General features: G+C 38.0%; 1 protein-coding gene across 5 annotated transcripts in view; it reads right to left on the minus strand.

The window, feature by feature from the left end:
• The window catches only part of NR3C2 (nuclear receptor subfamily 3 group C member 2), a 214,362-nt gene that overhangs the window by 87,774 nt on the left and 105,025 nt on the right, over positions 1-21,563 (minus strand). For all 5 annotated transcript variants that reach the window (XM_055719866.1, XM_055719875.1, XM_005440897.3 and 2 more), the window contains one exon: positions 7,503-7,642. In XM_055719866.1, the coding sequence (XP_055575841.1) occupies positions 7,503-7,642 (140 nt within the window). The remainder of the gene's footprint in view (positions 1-7,502; positions 7,643-21,563) is intronic.

Consider the following 21,563-nt stretch of genomic DNA (forward strand, 5'->3'; position numbering starts at 1 on the left):
AAATACCTGATGCTTCTGTACACACTGATTTTGCATAACTACGTTACACAAGTGGCTCAGCCATCTTGGATCTATTAACTAAAAGATGAATTTCACAGCAAGCGCCCTGTCTACCTTCCCTATGTGGCATACGGGAAAAAATCCATTCCTTTTTAAGAAAAGATAGTTGAAGTATTCAAGAAAACACTAGACTAATGGCTGTGACATTTGAACTTTCATTAGCCAGAATGTTTGTGGCTACCTTAAATCAGCATGCATTCACAGGGCCACCCCACCTCTATGAAGACTCTGATCTACTGGAAAGTTACCCTGTGATGTGTTAAAAAAGAAGACAACTGAAAAAAAAAAAAATACTGCAACTCAGTTCCCTGTCACATCATAGTAAGAATGCCAAAAATTTCCCTTACAAGGATGTAGAAGGTAAGCACGTGAAAGCCTGTGTTGATGCTGGAATTTGTGTCAATGGAAGGTTGTTACCCAAGATAAACTAACCTTACTACTGCATGTATGTTCCATTTACTGCATATTTTGCTTGTGCAGGCTGGCTATCACATAATGAATGTTATTATTTTATAGATGAAGCAGTCTAGAAATTAGTATTCAGAAAACAAAGAATGAAAGACAAACAGAAGAGTGGAGGAGAATAGTTGTACACAGACCTCCCAGCTTATACGGTAAATAACAGTTACAATCAAAAAAACTGTGAATGCTGGAAAGTCCTGGGGAGGTAAGAAATTATTAATGCTTCTGGAAAGGCATGGATGTGGATTTTTTTCAAATTATTTTCTTGGCCATTAACCAACGTTTGGTGCTTTGTGGCACTGCAGCTGTTAAACTCCCCTATTCTTTGCCTGTTTTAAAACGAAGACACTCTATCACCTAGATGGTTCCCAAACCTACCCCCTCCTTTCTGAAACACAAACACAATATGCTTGCTCTATTAGCATTGCCATCCACGTTTAACAGCATTTATTCTTGAGCATCAGTTGGAGTTTCTCATGCAGCCCACATATTCCAAGAAGCCATAAGGAAAGCTCTTAGTCCCATTCTACCTCTCCCCAGCTTTAAGATACTCAACTGCAATACATGCTTCATCCTTTATTAATCTTTTTTTTTTTTTTTTTTTGTGTCACTTCTTGTTGCTTATTTCTCTCCCCCTTTCCCCTTTTTAGGGTCCCAGTGCAAATCTTTCTAGCTCCTTCCTCCTACCAGCCTCCTGAACTCTAAGGTCCTAGTAACTAAAGCCAACCAGGAGCAGGAACAAAGACTTCATTTCACTAAGCAACACTGCCTGCCGGAGCAAAACCCAGGAAAAGTCCTTTTTATTTCTATGAAAGCATGGAAGGCTGGTGGCAGCTTCAAACCTACGATGACTTAATTATTTAAATTTTATTTTACACCTATTAACCATAGCATATCAAGTATGAGTAGCAGCTGCTACATGAATTTGACCATCTCACTTGCCCTCGGCAGATCACCCATCTGCTTGCTCTTCACCTAGTATTTCTGTTTGATAGGTTGTAAAACAGATTCTTGCAACAGGTCAGGAACAGAGTCAACTTCAAATCCCACATAGAAATTTCTATGAAAACATATGGACATCTATACTGAGTGATGTCGAATTTAGAGAGGCCACTGACCTTATGAAAGTGGATAAAAGGAAAATTGCAGCCTGTGATGGAAAAACACTGACTCCATTACAGTGAATGAACAGAAGAGTGGAGAGCAAAGAACTGTATGTATAATTAATTCTAGTAATACAGACCTACAAAATTCATGGCTGCACACACTGCAAAATGGTGTGGAAAAAGCCCTTCTATAATGTATCCATTTCAGCTTCTACAGCATTAAAAAAAATTGCTTCTTTAAATGATCAATAAGGTAAACTTTCCTGTTCACCAGCAGTGTTTTATAAAAATATAAGTTATGCTAATGAGACAAATTATTCAAGAGCTACGTACTCCAGCATTTAAATTCTCATACCTTGGTATTTTTTTCGCCTCAATTCAAATGAAAAAGTCTAGGAAGCACGCACAGAGGCTTTAGTTTTTCTTTATTTTCTAGTGGGGTCTAGAGCCTTGGGAAGTTCTTGCACTTGCACTCATAGGAAGATTACCTGTTTCTGAAAAAAACATGTTATGCATAATGTATCACCTTCCCTCTTGTGTGGCCTTCTAGAAGCAGAGCCTATAGAGTACTTTCACAAAACCAAAAAATTATCGCTGGGATATTATGCATCTGGCCCACTGCTAAAGAGATGCACAGTGCCTTGCAATCCCTCATGTAAAGATGAGTCTCTAGAAGGCTGTTGCCTCCCTTTGGTTATGGTAAAAATACTGGCCTTGGTGCTGGGCAAGGCGGACTGGGAGTTACGCCAGGTGACTGGTGGGTTGGACCCTCAATCTCGCAGCCCAGGTTGTTCTGTTCCTGTGTTTTCATTGCAGCCTGGCACAAACATGAAGAATGGTAGTTCTTTTCCATAACCCTGTATTTGAGGCAACCTTGGTTCCCACCGCTGTGCCAAGTCCCTGCAGATTGCTATACAAGAAGTTTCATGCCTTCCACTATTGAAGCGAAGTCTTGGACAGCCTGCTGTTCAACCACACAGCAGAGGCAGGATTCCTTTATTACTAGGCTGCTTGCTGAGGTGCACAGCACATTTACTATGTCCAGGAGGCCATCAGATTAGACTTTGAACAATTTCCTTCAGCCAAATTTCTCCCTACTTCAAATAGGCATACAGCAAATGTTCAGGTGAAAAAGAAACGCAACCCTAGAAATGTCTTTTACTGTGACTGTGTTTCTACATCAGAGGTGAAAAGAGATCTATGTTTCTGACTTAAAATAGCAGAACCAGCTTTAAGGCAAACCTCTTGGAGTGGAAATCAACAGCAAAATCTGAAATGTATTGAACATCACGTCTTTGTATTTAAAAAAAAAAGCAAGCTTCCCTATAATTAGTATGATATAATTTTTTAATTCTTCAAGTAGCCAAAAATCTCCCAGCAAAATAACTGGAAGACGATGGTCCTTTTTGCTGTAGTCTTTAGTACTATCTGGAGATGAAAAAATACCTTCCTTTTTTCTTACCTTCACGCCAAAGAAAGAATGAAAGATTAACTTTAGCAACTTAAGAAGTGGTAATAGATTTTGATTTAGGACAGATTACCTCATACTTGTCTGGAACTTAAACAAACGAAGACTAAAAACACAGAGCATACGCAAGAACAGCTGTGATTTCTGACTTCAAGCCTGTTACTCTCCTTAGAGAAAACTGGTTCAGTCGAAAAAGAGAAGACAAGACTGGCCAGGTGCTTTAGGTTCCCTCACAGTATAGTGTATTTTCAGCATATGACTCTATTAATGATCATAAATTAAAGTTTAAATAACTTCATGATTAGTCATATCCATAATTTAGAAAAGCATACGCTGTAGTTATCCTAGGTAAAAATGTATTATAAATACAAATGTCTTAGCTTTTGCCGTGACACCATTTATCGACACTTTTATGGTTAAAAGATTTTAGTGTTTGCAAGGCAGATCAAATTTATATTAATGACACAATCACATTTCTTCATACCAGACTCCTGTTCATCAAGTCAGTCAGCAAGAAGTTCATGCTTACTTGATATCAAAATTTTGCACTTCAATAATTTACATCCCTGTAATGAATTCCATCTGAAATTACTTTTGAAATTTCACCAATAAACCCATTTTAATACTTTTTTTGGTCTACAGTTCTCCCTCTCATAAATTCATTAGACATTTCCTGCAAGTCCCCGATCTAAGATTCACTGGGTATACAATTACCAGATATATAATTCAAAATACAAGCTTTAGTCTCTTTTATTGTTGTATACTTTTTAAATTTCAATGCAGTTTTTCTTTTCTGTTAAAATACCTCTGTTTTATGACATTTCAGAGGAGCACAAAAGAATTAGCACTCAAAAGCTGTTCAAGGCCGGCTGACAATGTTAGCAATTTAGGCAAGACCCAAAGAGCTGGATGGTGTGCAGTGGCCCCTCTCTCCAAATCCCCCTTCTCTCTGCTGCCATGCTTTTGGACACAATTTGTCTCCCCACTTCATAGAATGCTTTGGGTTGGTAGGGACCCTTAAAGGCCATCTAGCCCAACTTCCCCCTTCAACTAGATCACTCGCTCTTTTCCTTCCATTTGCACAGTTGCTCTCTCACATGATTGCCATCCCACCATATCTTTTGAAAGACTATCAGTATGTAACTTTTAAAATTAAATAAAACATTAATTTAATCAGTAGAAACTAATGACCAGAAGTGTCTTTCCCTTGAAGGAGAAGAGTTGCTCCATTCAAAGACAGCACAAACTGAAACACAGGAAGGTCTGCCTGAACACCGGGAAGCACTTTTTTACTCTGAGGATGACCAACCACTGGCAGAGGTTGCCCAGAAAGGTTGTGAAGTCTCCATCCTTTGAGATATTCAAAAGCCATCTGGACATAGTCCTGGGCAACTGGATCTAAGTGGCTCTGCTTGAGCAGGGGGGGTTGGACCAGATGACCTCCAGAAGTTTCTTCCAACCTCAACCATTCTCATGGCTCTCTGAAAACAGCACCCACTGTAGCCACTGTATTTAATAACAATTGGAAGAGGAAGCTATTTTTGAAAGAACATAATTTCTCATACCACTTTCTACTGAAGAACATTTAGCGAATCAAGTAAGAAGTGTGTGTGTGTGTGTGTGTGTGTGTGAGATAAAGTGTGTAAAATACAACTGGAAAAATAATAATACATCTTTAAGAAGTCTATACTCATAATTTCAGAGAAATGGTGAATGAAACTTGAAGGACTTCTATTAATTTACTACAATCTTTTAGAGAGGGAACAATTAATTTTTACTCAAATACATTACCCACCATATTTATATATTCCCCAGAAAGTTGTTTTTATGTTCACAGAGAGTGTTTTACTATTTTCTTTCTAATAGAGACAAGACTGCAAATACTTAAGTGACGAACACAACTTTAGCTCAGAGCTGAGACAGGTTATGACCAGTATCTACATTTAAGGTAGTTCTTCGATTTTATTTTTTATTTATATCATGCACAGAACTACCATAGTTTTAAGAACATCCTCATGAACATATGATACAGATTAATTGCTACAAATACTTCATTTAAAATAGGAAACCTCAGAATGGGGTGTTTTATTGAGCGTATACCCAACTGAAAAGTTTATGCCAACTCCAGAAAAACATTTAGTTATTACATGATTACCTACACAAACTTTTATTCAGATGGATAGTTTCAGCATGTTTGCAGCCAAAATGTATATTTTGGTTTTGCTATGTCCTTCTGTGGCTAATACTCTACAATGTATTTTTATGCATATATACACACACACAAATATATACATATATAAATACATAAAAACTGAAAAGCGCAAGCCAAATGTCAGTGTTTGCACGACAGCAATGCTACTGGTAGCATCAAGAGCTCAGTCACGTGCATACCAAGCAAAAGTCTATAGACAGTGTTCACATACCACTGGTAGGAACATGTATGTCAATGCAGTAATTCTAAAAAATATCTTTTAAGATAAAACTACTATCTTCAATTTTTAGGGATGACAGGGTGGTTTTGTCTTTCCTTTCTTGAGGGTTTTTTTGCTTAACTTATACACATTCAGTAATTACTAATAACTTCTAGCTACATTTTAAAAATGTATTTCTATGCCTGATTACAGAGTAATCAACTCCTAGTAATTTTGGCTTCTGAAGCTTGGAAACGTAGTCTTGATACTTTGTTAACTCCTCAAGGGAATCCCTGGTAATTTTTCAAAAAAAATTCTGTAAAGCTGGATAAGGGTATCCATCAGATTATGTCAGAAAGCATATCAAAAGAGAGGGGCATGGTAAACGCAGATACACAGTACCTTGAAATTACAGTGATTGAAGACTGGGAAGGAAGCTTTCCTGGAAGGCAGGACAGTAGGGAGACAACAAAAGGTGCTGTTACTTCACACAGTATGTGCAGGTGTATGCAAAACCTCCCCATGACCACCACAACAAAAAAAATCCTTACGGTTCAGAGGCCAACTTAGACATGGATGTCTGAAGACCCATCCATGATGTGGCATGGATATACGTGGAGGACATAATTCAGTGAAAATAAGTAAGGTTTTCCAGTTCATGTACTACATTAAGTGACTAAAAACTCAAGGAAGAAGTTAGGGAATGAAGACATCAAGGTCAGCTATTGCACAACAGTAACAGAAAATGCTTTTAGAAGGGGGAAACCTCTTCCGTGTCCTTGTAACTTTGCAAAGTCCATTTCAATTAGATTAACACTTTTGATGATAGATAGATAAATAGATTGATAGATATTACATGAGGTCTTGACTTCAATGATGCATAAGCCCTCCGGGTCTATTTAACAGAGAGCTAAATCCTTATTGCCATCAGCAGCAGATTTAATAATCACAGAAGAAATTAATCACATCACACACTACCTCACTCTTCACAGTGCACATGCTGGACACCATATTAAGAGCCTACTTTCTTCCTTCTAGGTTTTTCTTCATGGAAATAAATAAGTAGGTATCGCCTGCTTCATCAGTGGTTGTAAGAACATCCACTCATCAGCGAAGGCTTCAAAAAACCTATACAGTAGTTATATCCTTTGATTGTCATTAACTTATTCTTTATCAGGTATTAAAAACTTATTTTTTATCACTCGAAAAAGTTGCTGACAAATACTGTAAAGGTCAAACGTTTTCTTTCACCCTAACAACCCAAGTCATGGAGAGGCAACGTTGACCTGAGGTCCTGTAGCACTCCGAGTGATCCTACCTTCTTTCTATTGAGATGCCCAGGAAAGACTAGCTATACCATAATTAACATAGAATACTGAGATGTCAGCAAAACACTCCTGTGATGATAAAGCTATCAAAATATAGTCATCATGAAAGTCCTAGACCTTAATGAAGAAAATTATCTCTAAGTAAAGCACCATGATCAATTCCTGCTTCCTCACCAACTTCTCTGTTGGTGAAAGACGAAGCAGAGTTGAAAGCCTTGGAGGTACCCACAGAGAGATAACTGACCTGAGTCAATTGTACTGTCATATAAGGCTGCCAAAACACAACAAGACAAACTTATTCATCCTCCAGTACAGGAGAAGCAGGAGTATGTTTACATCTAATGTATCTGTGTCCATTAAAAATTACAAAAAAATACTTGGAGTGTGGAGAAAAAATGTGACTGAGCAGTGGCATGAAGCAAAAGAAAGCATGCTTTAGAAGGTGTACAATGCAAAACACCTTGGCATATTCTACATAAATTATACCACACATAACTGAAGTTCATTCAAATTTTATTATTTTTTACCCAGAATAACGCCACAGAACAGAAAACACATAGGAAAACCTACATGTGCACCTGTGTGTATATATATATTTCTATTTAAAAAACCCCAAACGCACACGTATTTTGCCTTTTCTTTTTTAACGATTTTTGTGTTTTCTTACCTTCTACTGCTCTCTTGAAGAAAACTTTACAGCTGCCACATGTAACCACCCCGTAATGACATCCAGATGCCTCATCTCCGCACACCAAACACACTTTGGAAGGTCTTGAAGATCCAGTTGATACACTTCTCAATGAAGAGCTGGAGTTAAAAAAAAAAAAAACAACAAAACAAAACAAAAAAAAACCAAAACAACAAAAACAAACCAAACAAAATAGCTATGAATATTTCAAATCACACTGGCCATAATGCAAAATTCAATTAAGAATTTATAACAGGTATATTGCTCAAGGCACCTAACAATTAAGAAACCACAACTCTTTCTGGCAGTGCCTGGCTGAATACATGAATTGTTTTAATTAGTAAGTGCAATATTTTTATTGTTTGTTTTAAACCACCCATAATATATCAATGTTAATGTGAGAAGTTACCACAAGGGCAGTGGAATTTATTGGTAGCAGATGATTACAACTGAAAATAAACAACAAACAGACCACTCTGGACCGACCAGATAGCTATAAATTTTGTTTCTGTTTATTTGTTTGTTTCAAGCTTTTAAAGCTAAGTAATACCTCTAATAAAGCCACTAAGACCATTTTATGAAGTAGTGCAGAAAAGTGGCATGCACTCTCCTGTCCACATTCCTGCTTACCACTACAGTGGTCCTTAAGCTTATAGCTAATATTTCTGTAATTTAACAGCTTGCTTCTGAAGTAGTTTTGAAGCCTTTTTACATTCTGCCAGTGCAGAAGACCCTTCCATGTGACTGTAGGTGCCAGAGAAGCAGTACCAGAAGTTCAGAAACCATTCTGAAATTTTGCAGGCTGACGCACCTTGCAAACCCAGATTCAGACATCCACTGCCTTCTTAAAAGACAGGGCATTTCTGTTGCTGGGTCTTTTTAAACCATAGCTCTCAGAAAGTATCTTTAGGTAGTATTTTCCACTGGCAACTCTAAAAGAGCGCTCTTCAAAAACAAGTCACGTTTCATGATGCAGTGAGTCTCCTCCCTTCCTTCTTCCCTCGGGAACTGGAAATGCCACTCTAATGTAATCGGCACGCTCAGAGAAATGTGCCAGATACTGAAGGAGATGAAAGATTTGGATCCCTCCCACACCTCCGGCGGGCTGGGGAGAGTCTTTCCTTCCACACAGCCTCTCTTCTCCAGGTAAACGTGACCTCTTGCATTTCTTCACACCTTATCTCTCTGAATGCTGCCAAACAACTACAAAAACAACCCCCAAAGACTTTACACTTATGGTGAAATAATTTGATAGTTCAAATTGCAGGTCACAGGCTATTTTTCGGTCAGTCATTGGGAAACTAATTTCACAGGTAGTTTTAATTCAAACAAGAAAACCAGCCTGCTTCAGAAATTTCAAGTATGCACCCTTTGCCTTTTACCAATTTTCTGTCTTCCTTTAAAGAGGTATACAGAGGCTAAGTGATTTATCCAGGGGCACAGCACATTTGTCACTCCAGATCAAGGACTGCAACTCTCCTGGCCTGCAGCTTTGCTGTAACATCAAATCTAAATGTCTTTTTAAATGACAGCATTCAGATGCTAATCAAAATGTTCCAAATAGTATTCCTGCTCTTGTCTGCTCGTTAGTCTGTTAGATTTACTAGTTTTAGTCCTCGTGCTATTTATACTTTCATTACATAATATCACGCTACTTGATAATTGCTAGGTGATGGCATTAGCTCATCTGTTAGAGAGACAAAGAAAAGCCTCACCAAATCTATGTTAAAGTTCTGTGTCCTCAAGTGACAGTCCTACCTATGTACATTGCATTAATCTACCCCTAAGGAAAGGTACCTTCTCCAGGATGTGCCAAGACTGTGCTGGTATTTAGGTCTGCGTTTGGATTTGTTTAGGCAATGAATATGACTTCCCTCTAGCACATTTCGTACTGCATGAAAAACGTTAAGCCTTTCATTAAACAAAATTTTTTAAAAGGTGTCTGTTTTCTAGAGAAAATGTCAATAACCTGGAAAACTAACTCCTTGAAATTTTTTGTTCTTTTTTTTTTTTTTTCATGGCAAATGATGGTATTTTGTCTGAGAAGGGAAACGTTTCAATTCTGACATACCACCAAAATGTCTTGGGGCATTTGTAATTTTGATGCTGCATGTTCCTGATTCTTCATAAAACTGGCAAAAATTTTCCTAGTCTTTCTACCCTGAAAAATACAGTTTTTCTTTTCAATATCAAAAAAAGGTAGTTCTGTTAGAGAGCTCCTCCTGTTGAGAAATGGTGGTTTCCAGGGTACCACAGCAGTGTGCGTGTTTTATTATTTACATATTTACATATATATACACTCATATACATACACCTCCTATTTATACCTACTGTCATATATACAAGCATATATTATTATTAGTTGAAAATAAACTGTCATGTAGGATTTGCTGAATGTGGGAGAGCCTTTTTTTAGATACAAGTTTAGACAAGATATGAAATTCCACTTAAACACAATTATTGGGTAAAAAAGGCCAGTGAAGACACATTGAGACACCAGTTGATCGACGATTATTAAATGCCTACCTAAGACATAATCTATAGCATATTTTATACAGTGCTTCTCTAAAGAAAGGGCTTGAATATAGCTGAAAGGTGAAGGTACTGCTTGAACACAAAGCATGGATTCAACTACTCAGCCACAGCATCTCAGGTGGAAACCTGATGTTCTGGAAAAAAATCTAATTAGATCCCATACATTCTTTTAACCAGTTTAAAAGTGGAATAGGTTAAAACACAAATGAGGTATTTTCATTCTTAACAGCAGTATCCAACATGGAGCAGTGCTCAAATACTTCATTGCAAAGAAACATTGATATTAGCTGTTGGTACTTAAGTCTCCTCCAAGTTGCTCTATGATTGCCTTATAACGAACAATGTTTGGCTTGTTTCTAAAAATGTCTTATTTTCTCTTTTACCCACGCTACACCACAGTATTTGCCAATTCAAAATGCTGTTATATTGCCTTATACAAAGATAAAGTGGTGTTTGTACATACTTGCAAATAATAAAAGGCTGAGTCCAAAAAATATAGTCAAATCATATTCCTAAACCTCAGATTAAGTCATTCTCTCCATGGAAGATTTTCTTTCTCAACAAGGCATGCACGGATGGTTCCACCTTTTCCTTCTGAATCTCTCTTACGTTCAGCCTGTCATTCCTTTCTTAGCGACTTGTCAATGGTGAACAAGATCTGCATCAAGATCTGACTGCTGTGCAAACTACCTCTCTGCTCTCATTTCAAGGCCAAATATCCAGTGTTAATGACGGGGTTTTTTTGATTTTTTTATTGTTTTCACCCATTTAATTTATCAGATTATTGTTTTTATTAAACCAATTATTTATCAGTACAGCTCTATATCCTGTAATATGTATAGGGAGGAACACTGCACTAGAAAACCCCACCAGCCTCGCTGGAAGTGCTTTTCATGCATGCTCCAAGGTAAATATTTCCTTTTTCATTCATTTTCCACAGAAATACCCTATAAATTTATATTAAGTAATCCTAATGTAAACTGGTATGTGGGAAAAGTAACAGGCAGATAACGCTTAACAGGTAAAAATTAAATGTTAAATTCGGTTGATTATAATAGATATATACATTAATTTAATTTTGGTTCTTTTTTGGAGCTCAGTTTGATTTTTTTTTTGGCTCCAGATAAGAAGTTTTAATACAATAATCCAGATTACTTCGGTAATACCTCATCCCCTCTTCAGAAAAATACAAGACTCTGTCCAAGTAAGAATGAATACCATACAAAAGATCAGGAACTTCACAACTGACTCCCTGGACAGCAATTAGCCTACTGCCAAATATCTTATTTAAATGACACACTAAATCTAATGACATCTGTCGGCCACAGCATGACTGAGCCTTAAACTTTAGCCCAAGCAAAATCACTGTGTTTACACATTTGTCCAAAACCAAATTAGAGCTTAACAACTATTGCTCTGATATTTAACAGTGGTTGTTTTTTTTTGTTTTGGTTTTTTTTATGGTTGTTTTTTTTTTTTTTTTTTTTTTTTAAACTTTCACACAGTGCACTATTGTTGACCCGGAAATTTCCTTGTAGGTAGCAACCTACTCTCAATATAAACTTCTAACTGAAAACGCAAGAAAGATGAAATAATGCCACAGAGCTGGCGACTCTTCGCTGCTTTCAGAAGCCAGTGGTTTCCATAGGTTGATCAGGTGTTATTACTTTCACGTCTATTTCCAATACAAAGGAGAAAAAAAGGAAACACATGCCCCCATAGACACACGCACTCTGCAGGATTCAAATACAAGAGATCTAACAGAGCATATATATTTTATCACAATGCTTTTACAGCCAAGGGCAGCATGGAGCAGTTTAACAATGCCAAATGTATCCTCCAAATGATTTGTAAAATGGTTGCTTAGATGGCTCCACGAACATTTGTCACGTTGTAGGGTATGTGATTAGGAATAAGCCTGATTTATTATCCTCAACAGTGCAAACGCTGGCAGCTAAATGCTGACCTTGACTAGCCACTGCCATCAAGCTCATTTGTGTCTCTGCAAGTTGGCTTTAGTAATAGTTATATGGAGAATTAATTAGAAATAACAGATTTTGTAAAGAAGAGTCAATAAACCCACAGATAATCCAGCATTTTAAAAGCTGATTATATAGGTTATTATGCTTTTCAAACCAGATGTCATACAGGAGCACAGTTTAAACAAACGATGCCTCTCTGATGATAAAATGAAGCACAAGCCACAACATGAATCCCGAACTCATTTGTTCCAAGCACTTTTTTTTATTATGAGATCTAGATGAGTCCTTTTTAATTCCATGTCAGTGACTTTTCTTTTTCATACAGAATTTTTCTGGTAGTAAAATAAACAGAAGGAACCTGGGTACACTTCAATAAATAAAGTTATGTGAAAACAAAGGTAAAAAGAAGTGAGATCAGCATCATGTTTTCACCAAAAGAAAAAAACAACCCTTTAAGAGGAAGAATAATCAGGAGATTCAAGATGCAGAGACTGCCAGCATCTTTCTTCTACCCTCTCACCTCCTTTCTGAAGGGCTGTAACCTCCAGCAAGAGATGTCTTGTACTGGGGACAGGCACACAAAAACATGAGTTAGCTTTGCACATATAGATACTGAAACTAACCTTTCTGTGGCCCAAAACAAGAACTGTGTATTTCAATGGTATTCTACAACCATGACACGGACTGTCTGGCTGAGCATGGAGACCGGAGCTTCGCCCACTTTTCACACCCAGGGAAGCTCAGATGGTCAGGAGACGGCCAAGAGTTGATCAAGAGCCACCCAAGAGCACTCAGCACCACCGCGCCGGTCATGCCACTGCAGCAGCCCACCTACGCACTTGGCCCTCACCAACCTCAACGCAGCAGGCCAGGTGAGGCTGCTCAAGGGAGACAGGAAACTCCTACACTGAATGACAATACAGCTCCTCGCTACCCGGCACTAAAATCAAGAGACTGATTCCCAAGTTTATGCTACCCTGCAAATACACTCTCTTCCCCCTTCAAATAGTGCCCTGAATTCTTCCTGGTTTCCACAATTAATCTCACATATCTAAGTGTTTCCTTTGACTCATCATTTCTCTAGCAGCTCTCCTAGTATCTTCCTTAAACTCATCATTCACTCAGCCATCACACTAGATAGCATAACGACCTCCTCTTCACACTACCTGCATTATTTTGGTGCGTGTTCACATAGAAATAAAAATTTCACTATCCAAAATAACTCCAGTAGTTATTTAGAAAATGTTATACTGGTCAAAGTTTTCTAATAGATTATTTGACCACTATCCAATGATGCTGGTCATGCCCTCCACCACCCAGATTTTGCTCCACACTGTGAGTTTTAACTGTCAGTACTAAGGTTTGATCAGTATCAGTTTTGCCTTGTGTAGCCCAAAGTTTTTTAAAAAGTTTCACTGCAGGAAGACACCCTGGCTCTCTCTTACAACCACTTGTATGAAGCAGATTAGCAGACTGGAAAATGGTATTTCTTAAATGTCAGACTATATAAACCAATCTTCTTGTCAGCAGACCAAGAAAGCACAGAGAAGTGAAAAGGTGCAGAGATGAAACGATCAGATTTTCAGAGAAGGTGGCAGTCACATGGGACTTCATGAACGCTGAGCTAAGGAAAGACCGCTGAAACCAAACCAACCCGAGCCTCAGCAGCAACACTCCTGCATGCATGCAGAACACCGACCCTCTGATGTTTGGCAGAGGAATAGAAATTGCTAAAAAACTTAGCTGCAAACTCTGCTGGGTGAGTTTCTCAGGGCGTTACCTTGCTCCTATGGGGATGAAGACACACTACAGAAATGGTTATGCTCCCTTGGATAAAACAACGGGACTCACAGCCGCTACCAACCCTTATACCTGCAGCCTTAAGCAAAAAAGGCTGAGATTCTTTTTTTTTTAAGACTAAACCTTAAAAAAAACACCCACCAAAACTCCAAAAAACTTTTAAGACTCAGAAATCTTCAACATGATCTAGTATTTTAGGAAAGCTGTGTACTTCTGTGCATATTATGGATGACAGACACCAAGTGTAACATCTGAAGCAATGCATATTTACTCTGACATCTGGAGTATTTTATCAGTCCACAGGTAATATAAGTGGTTAGAGAAAGAATTAGGTTTTTTCTTAATGTCTTCTCTCTACTAGAATAATAAAAATTTTCAATGTGAAATATTCAGGAAACTCAATTAAGGAAGAAAAACAACCTAGAAAATAGTATTTTCTTTTGTTATAAATAAATTGTTTTTGCAACACCCCAAACTTCAGGACCCTGAAGCTCTTACATGCATTACCATTCACTTTTGTTTGCTTTGTTTTAGTTAATGATGAAGAACTCACACAGAGTCCACTATTATTTGCTGTAATTTAAAAAAATGGACCAGTGTCTCACCAAAATAAACTTATTTTGCCAGCTATGACTTTGAAGGTATATTTTTAAGACATTAACAACAACAACAAAAAAATAACCCAAAGAAAAACCAGCAAAGCCAGAAATTTCAGTAACTGTGATACTACATTTAAAGTAGTGTGCGGTTTTGGTTTTTTTAGTGTTGTTTGTTTGTTTGTTTTTTAAGCACAGAGGTATTCTGTTCCAAGACAGTCAATTCCTTGAACTTCAAACACTACAACCCTAATACAAATTTATAGCTTACAAAATTAATCCAGTATTTATACTTCCCCCCCCTTAAGAAATGCTTAGTATGATGAAACAAGGAGGAATCAGAGTGGAAAGGGAATTTAGTTAAGAGAAAGCAAACTGAGAAATCAAATTATTTCTTTCCTCAGCAGCTCCAGCCTTCACATCAAATTACTCTATTTAGCAATGCCTAAGGCTCACACATCACACTTTCATACCTGGATCTTAATTATGGTAACAAGCAAACTCTGACATGCACTGATAACAGGAAAAGCTCCACCCTTTCTCCTAAGCTCCCCCAAATCTAAAAAGATTCACTCAGAATTTTAAAAACGCATTTAGATTCCAGTGTTTATTCTACAAATAGAAGCTGATGGGTGCTCCTGTGCTGTAGTCACCAGCGAACAGGTTCCTGTATTTAGTTTAACCTTAAGGCATATGTTGATTTTACAAAACGAAGCAAGTGTACTAAGCTCCTTCAGTTTCCATTTACCTTAGTGGATGCTGACAGGACCCAGCATTTTCCTCAGTCCAGCTGTAAGCCTTGACTTTTCCTTGACCTTTTCAACTGAAATCTTTTGGTAACAACTACAGTTGGCTATCCAAATTTTAACTCAAAATATTCTGATGACTACAGAAAAATATAAACTTAAGCATAACCAAAAGTTGTTCTGGTGGACTGAAACGGAGGAGCTTTTACCTCCTAGGGAAATAGATCTACATTTTAGTCACTGATTTAGCGATCAGAGACATATAATGCCCTCCTAATATCCCTCTGCAATGCACTTTTCTCTAACTACTGTCACAACGTACCAAGATCCAGCCTCCCTAGGGAAATAAAATATAATTCTTCTGCGGGTTTTTTAGTACATAAATATAGTTATCTACTGAAATGGAATGGTTAACCTAGATGGGAAATTTCCTATCAGGAGCAAACCTCCAACTTTCGGAAGCCAGAGAACAACTGTAAGCCTCACAGTGCATCTGCTTTAACTTTTCATATTTGGTCCACTTATAGAATTAGTGCAGTTTAAATGCATGCAGTGTTGTTATTTGTGCTGCTGATTATAAATTGTGATGTATTGTATAGCAAGATAAGGCAGGAACAGGCTATCTGGAAAATGATCTAGTTAATTATTGAAAGGTGGGAGGGGGCAGGGCAGGGAGTTCATTTAACTCTTTCTTTTCCTGCACCTGCTCACCTGCCATGACTAAGGAGAGAGACACAGATTTGAAAATTTTATTTTTTATAGCACCATCTCATCTTCCACCACTGAAAAATATGTAAACTAATTATGCCTCCTGATCGTTCTTGTATGAGAGCACAGTAGTGTTTACTTGGTGAGGCTCTGCATGGTCAGCAGTATTTTAAAACTACATAAAATGCAGCAATTCAAGTGAGGTTCACCTGCTGATGGGAGCACCATTGGGAAATCATTACCATGAGGAAATGCAGGCAAGACAAGACTGTATGACCGTTTTGCTATTTTGAGGACTTCTAAAACAAAGAAAAATTGAACAAGCAAGGAAGAAGAAAAATATACACAGAAGCCAAATGCAGGGAGATGCTACCAGGAATAAGAGCATCTCTTTAAAAAGCCTCCTCTTGTCAAAATAAATCTCACTACTTTTTTCAAGTTCTTCCCTCAGAATCTAAACAAGCAACTCCTAAAACCACCTGCCTTTGCTTGAAAGCTTTATTTTATGAAACCCTTATTACAGCAACATGAAATGACATTGATGACCAGAGTATTGATCATTTTCAACCTTAAGAAATGTCGTTCTGTTGCAGAGACAAAAATCTATCTGGTATGTCTGGCAACGGTTTCATCCCATAAGTCCTAAAAGAATACCTATATCAAAAATAGTGGTTTATAACAGAAGCAGTATGGTCCAGTCCTACATACTTTCCTATTACAAAATGTTTGCTTTATCTTCTGACTGCATGATATGCTTATAGAGAAAGCCACCACACCATTAATGCCCTAACCACACAACAGAAAAAGTTTACAAGAGTTCTGTAATCAAATTAAAAAAAAAAGAGTTCTGTAATCAAATTAAAAAAAAAAATCATAATAGCAAAAAGTAAATGAACTGTCATCCCCAGTCTACTGGGGATTAAAATGCCACAATTGAAAAACCTCCAGAGCAACCACGAAACCATAGGGAAAAAATGCACCAAAGTACAAAAAAAAAAAAAAAAAAAGGTTACCATGGGAACAAAGGCTATTTTCCAACTTGTCACATAAAAGCCCCAGTATGGCAGACCTTTACTCATAAGAGCAATCCCACAGGCTTTGAAAGGCAACATGTATAATTATTGCTTGAGCTAAAAGAATCTAATGGAGGGATGAAGAGGGGAGGGTTGCCCTTTCAACTCCCTCATGCCCCCTCCCATCCAACAAGACAAAATTAGTACGGATGTTGAAAGTGTATCAGCATTACAGTGCCAGTGTATGCTATGTTATAATTCCACATAGAAACACAAAACAGAAGTAGGAAAGTCTGCACACTCATCTAAACTTCCTAAAGAAGGTGTAGGGAAAAACGGAAGGCAACAGACAGCTCACAATTTAGTATGAGTTACCAAAGCAGAACTGAGCAATAAGACTCAAGCCCGTAAGCGTATCAGAGAAATTCTTGACACAAAAAGACTTAAATGTCTTGCAACATGCAGCAAGTTCTGAATGCAACTGTAAAAGGAAGGCTGGAAAAAGAAATCATCTACTGAAGATGATCTTACTAAACAAAAGGTTCCTTAATAAGTTTAGGCACAGAGCTTTATGTTTTACTGGAAGTTTCCAGCTTGGCACTTGTTTCAGATGATACAGTAAAAGCCAAACTCCAACTTTACCACCATCTCCGATTAACAGGTATTTTAAAAGGCAAACAGTCACATTATTTTGAAATATCTTCTGTGACTTCTAAAAACACTATTTGAAATAACGAAGGCTTCATTTTAACTAACATTTTTCCATTTTAAGAAATTCAAGATGTTCACGGTGTTTTCATTCATACAATTATTACTTGATACAAGAAATAAGACGACTCTTGCAGGTCTAGGTTGGGGAATTACACAGACATTGGGGTAGTTTGCATATTTGTCTTTTCCACATTACTGGTTCCATCTTCCCAAAACTAGAAGGTGGAAAAGCAGAGTGATTTCAACTTCTATCTCCTTTACTGTTCCCTTCTTGTTGCCTTCAAGAGCTTTTGCTACTTTTTGACAGTGCAGTAAGAAACCCAGTTGTGATGTTTGAGGACCATGCAAGGGTCAGGGCAAGGAGAATATGCCTGTGTTGAGTAGGCAACACAGGGCAAATAGATGCAGAATTCACACCTATCAGCTTGTGGGAAAAGGAGAAAAAACAAAGAAGGAAAAATGGGATAGAAACAGGTATTTAGGCAGACCTTCACGTGACCAATGAGTGGTGAAGCTGTCCCCTGTGCAACAATTCCTCATTCTTCCAACTGTGGCTTCTTTGCCTGTGCCTATCTAGAAACATCATCTAGCCTAGGACTCAATTCCAAGTCTCTGACTCTCAGGATGCTTACCAATGGTTTGCAATTGGATTTCCTCCAATACCTTAGCAAAGTCTTTAGCCATCATTTCTTCAAATACTGTATCTAATATAAAGGTGCCACTCTAACGCTAGTGATAAAGAGTTGATGCTTTGAAAACAAAACAAAACCCAAACTCATCAGAAAACTAGCTTTAAGTTATACATGGGACTGCACACCTAGAACGTGGTTTTCAAATATAACCTGTATGTTATGTTTCTTCAGCAGCACACTCAGAAACTCCTCTGTTATTGCACCCTGCAGGCCAGCTTCCCACAGAGGATTCTCTCAAGTTTTCACAGAGTATTCATCAACCAGGGTGAAGTAAGAAAAACACTCCCATTTTTAGTTCAGTGCAAACAAGTAGCTATGCAATCCTCTTCCTACCTTACCTTCAGGAGGCAAACCCTGCACAGCTCTAGCAAGTATGTAACTCCTTGGTCCAATATGACTAGCTGCTGGTAAAGGGTTCTGCGGTACCGTCTCAGAAAATATACTGATAGAAAATCTAAGTTTTAAAAGTATTCTGATCACAGACCAACCTGTGAATTTTGGAACAGTCTTCTCAGGCTTCATATGTACTTGTAAAAATTGTGATTAGCACGGGACATGGCAAGTTGCAGTTCCAGTTCAGACAGGGACATTGCTTCCACTTGTCCCGCCTCTGCTACACAATGACAATTCACAGAGATACTTACTTCTACATTTATACCAAGGTACAGTATAATCACTCCTGTTGGTGGCAATTTGGTGGAAATGGCAATGCTGATTACCACATTCATTTGTACGCTTCAAGTCCCTCTGGTTTTCCTTGCCCTTAGTTTATGTGAAGGGTCAAGCAGTATGGGCCAAAAGAGAGATACATTAATGTGTATTCAACAGCCCTATTTCTCATCCTACTGTTGTAGAAGGAATGAAGATACTCTTTTCATCCTTCTTCCTAACTTAGAAAGCCAGGTAAGCTGAAGTACTGGGGGTTGGGGGTTGAAAAGAAAGATGTGAGCCACCCATCTTTGCAGAGCCTTCCTCTCTTCGTTTTCTCTCTTGCAAAAGAGCTGTTTTGAAATGGACACATAGAAAAAGATGTTTTGAACTAATTGTCACCATCCCCAGTCAGAAAGATGCTGCATAACTGCATCCACAAGAACAATTAGGGAACAGTATTACTAGAGCACCTGATTTCATACCTCAGCATACACATAATCTGCATGTGTGCAAATGCACCAACTGCACTCATGCTGTACAGTCTTGGAGTGATTGAAAATTTCTAGTTTTACATACCTCTTGGAGTTGGACAGAATTATACCTACTTTAGACACTGGGAGGTAATGACAAAGGAACAGTTAGGTCATAAACCAAAACAGCATCAGATCTTAAATACAGTTGTTCAGAGCTTACCACATAAGTCAAGACTTTAGAGCAGAAGTACTACTGAATCTTGGAAGACAGGGATTTTAGAAACTAGATGCACAATTAACATCCAAGAATCCTTTTTAAAATCAACAATAATTACCTAATAGGAAATCTTTGGTCTCATTAAATAAATAAAAATTCCATTGATAGTCTGTAGAAGGTAAAATCAATTGCATGCGTATTTTTAAAATATTCCAAACCCCAAATCCTTTCAACACCCCTTTTCCTATTTTTACAGCAAGTTAACCACTGACATGTAATACAGTTATACTGTATTAAATAACTATAGATTTTAACTTTTAAATTAATTAAAATACCCCTCCATTATATGTCAGAGTGACAAGTAATAGCCTGCTGAGTGCCATGGAAAATTTTGGTCAAATAGCAGATGAGGGCTGCAATCACTGACTGATACCTAGAGCAAAGGCTTTTGGTAATTCTCCCACAAGCAATCACGATTGCTGACAAAGTTCAAATTTGTCTTGACAGGATTGTCAAGGCAAACTAGGAACGTTCACAATTGCAAGTCAAAGAATTCATTTTTATTCAGCTGAAATTCACTCTACTGCTCACATACTAATGATACACAGTACTGTACCCACCACTCTCCTTGGTTCAATAGCTGAAACCCATATAGCAAAGACTAAAAGAAAATGGGAGTATTAAACAAAACAGACCAAGGAAGTTATGTGCTGCAACTAACACAGCCATGGTGCCCCTCCTAAATCCTTTGCTGCATACTGTCAAGACTCTCTTGCAATATACAGCAGGCCTTCATTTTGGAAGGCAGCTTGCATTTAACTTCAGCTGGAATAAAGAACTGGTACAACAATTAAAAATACCACCATCCTTCCCATTTCAGGAAAAGGATGTTTAACTGTTTACGCACAAAAGCATGTTAGAGGCAAACTGACAGTTGAGTGTGCATAATTATATGCTTATGCATAAATTTACACAATTTACATAGTAATCAAGGTGTATTGCAGAGTGAACAAACATTATTACTTGCTAGGCCATCACCCCCCAGATCTCATTTATGCAGCCTGTCTGTGTCACAGACTTTTCATTTTCTATAGCAAGGACCACGATATTTACATTCATTGTCAAGCCACAATATTACCCACGGACACAACAGGTCCCACACAGAGAACAAATAAAACCAAACAGAAAGAATCTGATGACACACATTCTTTACTCTGCTAAGCAATTTTATAGAATCACAGAATGGTTTGGGTTGGAAGGGACTTTAAAGATCATCTAGTTCCAACTTCCTGCATAAGCAGGGACATCTTCCACTAGACCAGGCTGCTCAAAGCCCCATCCAGCCTGGCCTTGAATTTCTGCCTATCTAAACCAATCTGCTTTCCCCTTCCCCGCACCCACCAAAATTATTTCTGCTATAAACAGGTGTGCAATATGCAGAGTAAGCACTTGGGGAAGAAAAAAGACAACTCAACAGAGAGCAAATTTTGAGGACCCAGTGTTTCAAATGTTGCAGCAATCACAGTGTAACTTAACCTTATTACGTGGGTGGAGGATCCAAGAAGCCCCTGTCATCCCCACACCTTCAGGTTTCAGGCCACCTCACTCCCTGCAGCTCCTAGTGTGAGAGCCCACTGCAGCCACAAAGTGTTAAGAGACTACAACTTTTTTCTTACTTTCATTATTTGCTTTCTGTATCCCCAACCAAAATATACAAAATGAAGCAAGTGCTGAGCTCCAATGTATATGAAAACTGTTTTTACTGGTTTTTTTAATTGTAGTTATTCAAGAGCAGGCATAATGAAACTTCTTTTCCTGAAGGCTTCCTCCTTCCTGCTTGCAACGTTTAGTAGGAGAAAAATGCAAACTATCACCTCTCCTCAAGTGGGGGCACTAATTGGGTGCTCTCTCCCATG

Source organism: Falco cherrug, chromosome 1, assembly GCF_023634085.1.
Source record: "Falco cherrug isolate bFalChe1 chromosome 1, bFalChe1.pri, whole genome shotgun sequence".
In the NCBI taxonomy this organism is placed as follows: Eukaryota; Metazoa; Chordata; class Aves; order Falconiformes; family Falconidae; genus Falco; species Falco cherrug.